Below are 9,956 nucleotides of genomic sequence, written 5' to 3' on the forward strand. Positions count from 1 at the left end.
TCAATGACATAAGATGCTGTGTGTAGTACAGGGTAGTTATTATGGTGTGTGTAGTTCAGGGTAGTTATTATGGTGTGTGTAGTACAGGGTAGTTACTATGCTGTGTGTAGTACAGGGTAGTTATTATTGTGTGTGTGTAGTACAGGGTAGTTATTATGGTGTGTGTAGTACAGGGTAGTTATTATGGTGTGTGTAGTTCAGGGTAGTTATTATGGTGTGTGTAGTACAGGGTAGTTATTATGGTGTGTGTAGTTCAGGGTAGTTATTATGGTGTGTGTAGTACAGGGTAGTTATTATGTTGTGTGTAGTACAGGGTAGTTATTATGGTGTGTGTAGTTCAGGGTAGTTATTATGGTGTGTGTAGTACAGGGTAGTTATTATGGTGTGTGTAGTACAGGGTAGTTATTATGGTGTGTGTAGTACAGGGTAGTTAGTATGGTGTGTGTAGTACAGGGTAGTTATTATGCTGTGTGTAGTACAGGGTAGTTATTATGGTGTGTGTAGTTCAGGGTAGTTATTATGGTGTGTGTAGTTCAGGGTAGTTATTATGGTGTGTGTAGTACAGGGCAGTTATTATGGTGTGTGTAGTTCAGGGTAGCTAGTATGGTGTGTGTAGTTCAGGGTAGTTACTAGCGGGTGCGGGGGGTGTGTGTAGTACAGGGCAGTTATTATGGTGTGTGTAGTTCAGGGTAGCTAGTATGGTGTGTGTAGTTCAGGGTAGTTATTATGGTGTGTGTGTAGAACAGGGTAGTTATATGGTGTGTGTCGTCCCTAGGCAGTTATTATGGTGTGTGTAGTACAGGGTAGTTATTATGGTGTGTGTAGTTCAGGGTAGTTATTATGGTGTGTGTAGTACAGGGTAGTTATTATGGTGTGTGTTGTTCAGGGTAGTTATTATGGTGTGTGTAGTTCAGGGTAGTTATTATGGTGTGTGTAGTTCAGGGTAGTTATTTTGGTGTGTGTAGTTCAGGGTAGTTATTATGGTGTGTGTAGTACAGGGCAGTTATTATGGTGTGTGTAGTTCAGGGTAGTTTTATGGTGTGTGTAGTTCAGGGTAGCTAGTATGGTGTGTGTAGTTCAGGGTAGTTATTTTGGTGTGTGTAGTTCAGGGTAGTTATTATGGTGTGTGTAGTTCAGGGTAGTTATTATGGTGTGTGTAGTTCAGGGTAGTTACTATGCTGTGTGTAGTACAGGGTAGTTATTATGGTGTGTGTAGTACAGGGTAGTTACTATGCTGTGTGTAGTACAGGGTAGTTATTATGGTGTGTGTAGTTCAGGGTAGTTATTATGGTGTGTGTAGTTCAGGGTAGTTATTATGGTGTGTGTAGTACAGGGTAGTTATTATGGTGTGTGTAGTTCAGGGTAGTTATTATGGTGTGTGTAGTACAGGGTAGTTACTATGCTGTGTGTAGTACAGGGTAGTTATTATGGTGTGTGTAGTTCAGGGTAGTTATTTTGGTGTGTGTAGTTCAGGGTAGTTATTATGGTGTGTGTAGTACAGGGCAGTTATTATGGTGTGTGTAGTACAGGGTAGTTATTATGGTGTGTGTAGTTCAGGGTAGTTATTATGGTGTGTGTAGTACAGGGTAGTTATTATGGTGTGTGTTGTTCAGGGTAGTTATTATGGTGTCTGTAGTCCAGGGTAGTTATTATGGTGTGTGTAGTTCAGGGTAGTTATTATGGTGTGTGTAATTCAGGGTAGTTATTATGCTGTGTGTGTGTAGTACAGGGTAGTTATTATGGTGTGTGTAGTACAGGGTAGTTATTACAGTGTGTAGTACAGGGTAGTTATTATGGTGTGTGTAGTTCAGGGTAGTTATTATGCTGTGTGTGTGTAGTACAGGGTAGTTATTATGGTGTGTGTAGTACAGGGTAGTTACTATGCTCTGTGTAGTACAGGGTAGTTTTTATGGTGTGTGTAGTTCAGGGTAGTTGTTATGGTGTGTGTAGTTCAGGGTAGTTATTATGGTGTGTGTAGTACAGGGTAGTTATTATGGTGTGTGTAGTTCAGGGTAGTTATTATGGTGTGTGTAGTTCAGGGTAGTTATTATGGTGTGTGTAGTTCAGGGTAGTTTTATGGTGTGTGTAGTTCAGGGTAGCTAGTATGGTGTGTGTAGTTCAGGGTAGTTATTTTGGTGTGTGTAGTTCAGGGTAGTTAGTATGGTGTGTGTAGTTCAGGGTAGTTATTATGGTGTGTGTAGTTCAGGGTAGTTACTATGCTGTGTGTAGTACAGGGTAGTTATTATGGTGTGTGTAGTACAGGGTAGTTACTATGCTGTGTGTAGTACAGGGTAGTTATTATGGTGTGTGTAGTTCAGGGTAGTTATTATGGTGTGTGTAGTTCAGGGTAGTTATTATGGTGTGTGTAGTACAGGGTAGTTATTATGGTGTGTGTAGTTCAGGGTAGTTATTATGGTGTGTGTAGTACAGGGTAGTTACTATGCTGTGTGTAGTACAGGGTAGTTATTATGCTGTGTGTGTGTAGTACAGGGTAGTTATTATGGTGTGTGTAGTACAGGGTAGTTATTACGGTGTGTGTAGTACAGGGTAGTTATTATGGTGTGTGTAGTACAGGGTAGTTATTATGGTGTGTGTAGTACAGGGTAGTTATTATGGTGTGTGTAGTTCAGGGTAGTTATTATGGTGTGTGTAGTACAGGGTAGTTATTATGGTGTGTGTAGTACAGGTTAGTTATTATGGTGTGTGTAGTACAGGGTAGTTATTATGGTGTGTGTAGTTCAGGGTAGTTATTATGCTGTGTGTGTGTTGTACAGGGTAGTTAGTATGGTGTGTGTAGTACAGGGTAGTTATTACGGTGTGTGTAGTACAGGGTAGTTATTATGTTGTGTGTAGTACAGGGTAGTTATTATGGTGTGTGTAGTTCAGGGTAGTTATTATGGTGTGTGTATTACAGGGTAGTTATTATGGTGTGTGTAGTACAGGGTAGTTATTATGGTGTGTGTAGTACAGGGTAGTTATTATGGTGTGTGTAGTTCAGGGTAGTTATTATGGTGTGTGTAGTTCAGGGTAGTTATTATGGTGTGTGTGTAGTACAGGGTAGTTATTATGGTGTGTGTAGTTCAGGGTAGTGTTATGAATGGAAGTGACAGTCATCTGTGTGTGTGTGTGTGTGTGTGTGTGTGTGTGTGTGTGTGTGTGTGTGTGTGTGTGTGTGTGTGTGTGTGTGTGTGCGTGCGTGCGTGCGTGTGCGTGTGTGCGTGTGTGTGTGTAACAATAGAAAGCTACGGTATGAATTCCTGAACACTTAAAACTTCCCAGAATAATATCAGGTGAAGGAGAAGTAGTTTACCAGACCGCCGCAGGTGTTGAGGGAGGCAAAAGAGTCGGTGTGGTTGACAATCCATCCCGAGTAGAAGCAGAGCTGGTCTCTGGCCAGGTGCGACAATTTAGGGGGGTCTCTTTCGCCTCCCCTCTCCTCGACCACAAACCCCTCAGACAGAAAAGCAGCATCCCTTTTCAGGCGTAAGTACAGGTCTTTTCCAAAAGCAGGTAAAGAGAAAAATAAGCTGTCCTCCACAGAGTTTAGTCCACCCCGGGAATCGACAGAGCGCTGGCCGCGTCGACGCGCGCTGCGCCTGGATGAGTCATGCAACAGGTGAGCTTCCTCTCCAGAGAGCTCCACGGGGACCACCATGTCCACTAAGTCCGTGTCATAACAGGAGTGATCTATGGGAAAGGAGAAGGGAATAACTTATTAAACATTGAGTGTAACTTTCAGAGCTTTCTGTGTCAACGTCTGTTAGAAAACAATATGCTATTGTTTTCATATTGCCAAGTCGCCTTGAGCTGTCTGTGGTGTGATGTAGGCTAGTTATTCAATGACATAGCAGCCTATTTCACAACAGATGGGGAGAATTGTACTATGTATTGGCCATTAAATAAGGTATATTTGGGGTCATCTAAGTTATTCAAGTCACTTATTCAACTCATCTCGCATTGTGCGTAACTTCGTTGTGAGAGGGGCGCTGGAAAACCGCAGAGAAAACGCAGCCAAAGCTGCAGCAAAGTTACTCTTGCAGAGCAGCACAGAACATTTTGAGAGAGAGATAGACGGAGAGAAAATAAAAGAGGGCGAGAGAGAGATTCCCCAAGCAAATAAAGCCCATTTAAATTGAATTGAGAGAGAGAGAGAGAGAGAGAGAGAGAGAGAGGAGAGAGAGAGAGAGAGAGAGAGAGAGAGAGAGAGAGAGAGAACCGACAACCGCTCCAGGCTCCCTGGCAAAACAATGATTCAAAGTTACAAAGTATCTACAACGCTGGTGTTACGTTGTACTTACCAGTCATCGCCTTCACTCCGAAACAGAAGAGGAATATAGACAGGAAAAGCTGCGGAGCATGGCTGTCATACATGATAAAGACTAGCTGAGTGACTGCAGAGGGTGTACGCGCCTGCAAAGCGAACCAGGACTGCAGGGAACTTCCACAAAGTTAATCGGAACTCCAGGCAAAGTGAATTTGAAGCGCTAGACACGCCTGTCGCACTTCGGCACTGCCTCTGTGACCACCGGATTGGTTAGGGTAGTTTAACCAAAACATCTATAACGTTTGATTGGACAGACACAACGTTAATCATCGGGGGGCTGCACCTTAACACGTGGTTTTAGTGTAGAGGAGAAAATATTTGGGAATGTTATATTTAGGAACGTTTTCTTTCATGGGTTGTGCAGTGCAGTTGCAATATAACCCACTGTTATTTGATATATGCTTGTTTATGAACTTGTGGGACAAAGTCCACATTAAATGTGTAGGGCCTGTAATAGCCTATCGACAGTATTTTCAGTCCAAGTGATAGGAATCAATAGGCAACTAAATGAAAGCTGTGAATGAATTCATGCAGTGCAATTGTAGCTTGTTCAGCCTGCATTTGCTAGACTGATTGAGATGACTGTAGGTCCAGCTGGCTACATGTCTGTTCACAGGCCAAGAAACATGTTGCTTCAATTCAAGCTCTTGGATAAAACAAAATGCACAAGAAGAAAAGCATGCAGAAAAACCACAGTACAAATCACATAAGGGGGCTTTAGCTGGGCTAGCTAATGGACTGTTAAAGTCTCTCATCAGCTTCTAATTGCAAATGGGAAGAAAATGTGTTTCAATTAGTGAGGGAGATATTACACATCAGTGGTTGGCCTCTGGCAATGTGTCCCAGTTTGATAAGTCAGGATGAAATTCCCAGCCGTCCTGAGTGTGCTTACATTGTCTAGTGTACCACAACAAGGGCCTCTGTGTGCCGGTCTGCCTCCCTGTCTGTCTGTCTGTCTGTCTGTCTGTCTGTCTGTCTGTCTGTCTGTCTGTCTGTCTGTCTGTCTGTCTGTCTGTCTGTCTGTCTGTCTGTCTGTCTGTCTGTCTGTCTGTCATGGTTCAATCTGTCTGTCTGTCTGCCGGTCTGCCTGTCTGTCTGCCTGTCTGTGTGCCTGCCTGCCTGTGGGCCTGTCTGTCTGTCTGTCTGTCTGTCTGTCTGTCTGTCTGTCTGTCTGTCTGTCTGTCTGTCTGTCTGTCTGTCTGTCTGTCTGTCTGTCTGTCTGTCTGTCTGTCTGTCTGTCTGTCTGTCTGTCTGTCTGTCTGTATGCGTGTCTGTGTGCCTCTCTGCCCATCTGTCTGCCTATCTGTCTGTCTGTCCGTCTGTTTGTCTGTGTGCACACACTGCTCTTTTCATCAACAACCAAACGGTTTTCTAGATGATATAGCCTACAGAGATAAAGGGTGTGGAGAGGGCAATCAGTTTGCCTCTGTCTCCAGCAGGCAGCACAGCCTCTGCATCAGCCACGATCGAACACTGCCACCAGATATGGATGCAGTCATTTACAATAGGCCAACCCGGTCTATCCTAACCCAGCCCAGAGCCAGCCCCACACACAAAAATACTATTCTGTCTATCCAACTACACTGGCAGTCATTTGATTGCCTTTACTGCTTCATTGGTTATGGGGTGTGCTTCAGAGCATCAATCACAAACAAATAGACTCAGCCCATTGGAAGACACTTTAACAGATCAGCACTGACCGGACAAAAGCTGATTGGTGGCACTACTGCCGACTCACGTTCCTGTTCATTCGAGTAGAAAAATGGCTGAAGTAACTGAATTGTGTGAAAGAAGCATGTGTGTGCGTGTGTGTGCGTGTGTGTGTGTGTGTGTGTGTGTGTGTGTGTGTGTGTGTGTGTGTGTGTGTGTGTGTGTGTGTGTGTGCGTGTGTGTGTGCGTGTGTGTGTGCGTGTGTGTGTGCGTGTGTGTGTGCGTGTGTGTGTGTGTGTGTGTGTGTGTGTGTGTGTGTGTGTGTGCGTGCGCACGCACGTGCTACACCAGGACTACATCCCAAATGGCACTCTCTTCCCTATATGGTGCCAGACTTTTGGACCGAAGTAGTACACTATAAGTGGCAATAGGGTTCCATTTGGGACGTGGCCATGGTTCAATCTAATTCCAGTGGTAGCCATGGTTCAATCTAATTCCAGTGGTAGCCATGGTTCAATCTAATTCCAGGAGTAGCCCTGGTTCAATCTAATTCCACAAGTAGCCATGGTTCAATCTAATTCCAATGGTAGCCAAGGTTCAATCTAATTCCAGTGGTAGCCGTGGTTCAATCTAATTCCAGTGGTAGCCATGGTTGAATCTAATTCCAGGTAGCCGTGGTTCAATCTAATTCCAGTGGTAGCCGTGGTTCAATCTAATTCCAGTGGTAGCCGTGGTTCAATCTAATTCCAGTGGTAGCCGTGGTTCAATCTAATTCCAGTGGTAGCCGTGGTTCAATCTAATTCCAGTGGTAGCCATGGTTGAATCTAATTCCTGTGGTAGCCGTGGTTCAATCTAATTCCAGTGGTAGCCTTTCTCATAACTCTCTCTCTTCCATCAATAGTCCATACATCATCCAGATCACAGGAGTCTGCTGGGGGAGGACCACTCATAATAATGCCCGGAACGGAGCGAATGGAATGGCATCAGAGAGTTATGAGAAAGGCTACAACTGGAATTTGATTGAACCATGGCTACCACTGGAATTAGATTGAACCATGGCTACCACTGGAATTAGATTGAATCAAATCAAATCAAATCAAAGGATATAACCCCACCCACTTTGCCAAAGCACAGCCCCCACACCACTAGAGGGATGTCTCCAACCACCAACTTACCGTCCTAAGACAAGGCCGAGTATAGCCCACAACGATCTCCGCCATGGCACAACCCAAGGGGGGGCGCCAACCCAGACAGGAAGACCACGTCAGTGACTCAACCCACTCAAGTGACGCACCCCTCCCATGGACGGCATGGAAGAACACCAGTAAGCCAGTGACTCAGCCCCTGTAAAAGGGTTAGAGGCAGAGAATCCCAGTGGAAAGAGGGGAACCGGCAAGGCAGAGACAGCAAGGGCGGTTCGTTGCTCCAGCCTTTCCGTTCACCTTCACACTCCTGGGCCAGACTATACTTAATCATAGGACCTACTGAAGAGATAAGTCTTCAGTGAACCATGGCTACCACTGGAATTAGATTGAACCATAGCTACCACTGGAATTTGATTGACCCACGGCTACCACTGGAATTAGATTGAACCACGGCTACCACTGGAATTAGATTGAACCATGGCTACCACTGGAATTTGATACCATTCCACCAATTCCGCTCCAGCCATTACCACGAGCCGGTCCTTCCCAATTGAAGTGTCACCAACCTCCTGTGATCCACACCCATATCAACACAGAGATTGTTTTATCATACCTCTGGTTTCCTATCCTGGTCCTATCTGTTTGTACTGCCTTGCCAACTCGTTCATTGTGACACCAAACAGACAGACTATAGGATCTGGCAGGGCAGCAAAGATCTAGGACCAGGCTATACTATTTTCCTCCGAGAGTGACTGAAAATCTTTTGTCATTGCAGTTTGGTTTTGTTTCATGGACCATGGTTAGACTGTGGGGTAGTGAGTCTGGCGACAGTACATTTCTTATTTTGCCCAAGTGGCTTGAGACCTGACAGACAAGCCCCAGAGTATCAGGACTGAAGGAAGCTAAGCTGTCTTTTCTAAGGAAGGAACAGGTCCTAGACTAATCCTCTATGGAGCCTGTCGTCTGTATAGACCCTCTGTGTGTGTGTGTGTGTGTGTGTGTGTGTGTGTGTGTATGTGTGTGTGTAACTCTGGAATGAGTCTCTAGAGTGAGTCTGTCTCAATAGACTCCGGCTTGTGTGTGTTTGAGTGCTTGTGTGTGGATTAATCCCAATTCCAGGGCTTTGATTTCTAACGTTCTAAAGCTAGGGGAACCTCCAAGGACCTCTGCTTTCTCTCCAGGACAAGCAGCCAGCCACCATGACGGTTGACCCTAAACACTGATCTGAAGTCCGTCAAACATTTTCCTTATAATGGTAAACGATAGGATTCAGGGAGGGTAAACTGATCCCATATCTGTGCTAACCAATAAAACAGAGCTATCCCACTATAGCAGACCCAGGGACCATCAACTAGATTCAGCCGCCGGCAGATTTTTTTCTTGAGCAGATGGTCGGGGGGCCGTAATGTAATTACAAATAAATTGTAGGCTGCAGATTGACCGCAAAAAGCTGAAACAGATACAATATTTGACAAAAACATAGTAATTTCAAACCTTGCTTACATTTGTATACAATCACGTGTCTACTATGCGTGGGAATATTTACAAACAGATTTTCTAAACTAAAATCACTTGGAGATGATTTCCAGGTGTTTTTACAGTCTTAAGTTTACTCAGAAAACTTGGGGGCCAAGTAAAATCACCCATGGGTCAAATTCGTCCCGCGAGCCGCCAGTTATGGAACCCTACAGTGTCGAGTGACTGGGAAGTGATTTTCATCACTGATAGACTAGGACAATGTGATCAACTTGACGCTTTCAAATGACTCCACATCAATCAAATCAAAATTATTGTTCACATACAGATATTTAGCAGATGTTATTGCATGTATAGCGAAATGCTTGTGCGATCACGCATACACACACACAATCTGTGCACCTCACTTTGACATTATAATCCCCAAGCCATAGGGCCCTGAAAAATAACTTATGTCATAGCAGGCAGTAAGTAGTGCATCCCAAATGACACCCTATTCCCTATAAAGTGCACAATAAAGTGCACTTCTATTGACCAGAACCCGATGCCATTTGGGACAAAGCCTCTTTCTCAGTCTTTTATCCAACATTTTCTTGCTGAATTCAGGGGTGTGTTCATTAGTGCACGTGACTGAAAAAAATTGAAACAAACTACTCAAATGTCTTATTGGACAAACCCGGGTAAGTCCCTCCCTGTTTCAGTTAGTTTTCTTCTGTTTGGTTGAACACGACCCAGGTAAACAGTCTCCACCTCTGACAGACTACGGCCAGCTTTCTATTCTCTCCGTCTCATCCAGGTTTGTGACTCACCATAGTTATACCTGGCTCGTATCAACAATCCTTTCAGCGATGTCCGTCTCTCTTGCCCACCAATGGAAAATGTGTAATTCAAAACTGTTAAAGAATCTCTCCACCTTGTAGATAAGTGTAAACAAGCCTGGCTTGAACCAATGACCATGCAGTTCCTATCAGAACAAGCACACTAACTCCTACGCCTTAAAGGTCCAGACCTGCACTCTTCCTACAACATAGTATTCTTTGTTCCAGCCCAGCACTAACACACCTGATTCAACCACCAATTCATTTAACATAGGTGTTTTAGCACTAGGATGCACCCCACCCCCATCCCTGTATGTGTCTTATTTGGGCTCCAGACAGTCAGGCGGTAAGACAGGCCAACGGATAGAGAGATGGAAATGGACAGACGGAGACGGACAGACAGATACAGACATACATATACAAACAGACACAGTACATGCAGACAGACAGAAACAGACAGACAGAAGCATCTCTCAGTCTGTGAGTCTGGCATTCCACACGGTGAAGTACAGTTGTGGCCCGTGTAATATTCATATGTGTAAA

General features: G+C 44.4%; 1 protein-coding gene across 2 annotated transcripts in view; it reads right to left on the reverse strand.

The window, feature by feature from the left end:
- The window catches only part of LOC106591416 (A disintegrin and metalloproteinase with thrombospondin motifs 17), a 199,407-nt gene extending 194,954 nt beyond the window's left edge, over positions 1-4,453 (reverse strand). For both annotated transcript variants that reach the window (XM_082957904.1, XM_082957903.1), the window contains exons 1-2: positions 4,299-4,453; positions 3,311-3,687 (exon numbers count right to left, since the gene is read on the reverse strand). In XM_082957904.1, the coding sequence (XP_082814030.1) occupies positions 3,311-3,687; positions 4,299-4,371 (450 nt within the window). In that variant the 5' untranslated portion in view covers positions 4,372-4,453. The remainder of the gene's footprint in view (positions 1-3,310; positions 3,688-4,298) is intronic.
- Positions 4,454-9,956: the final 5,503 nt, after the last annotated feature.

This window comes from Salmo salar, chromosome 11 (assembly GCF_965601325.2).
Source record: "Salmo salar chromosome 11, fSalSal1, whole genome shotgun sequence".
In the NCBI taxonomy this organism is placed as follows: Eukaryota; Metazoa; Chordata; class Actinopteri; order Salmoniformes; family Salmonidae; genus Salmo; species Salmo salar.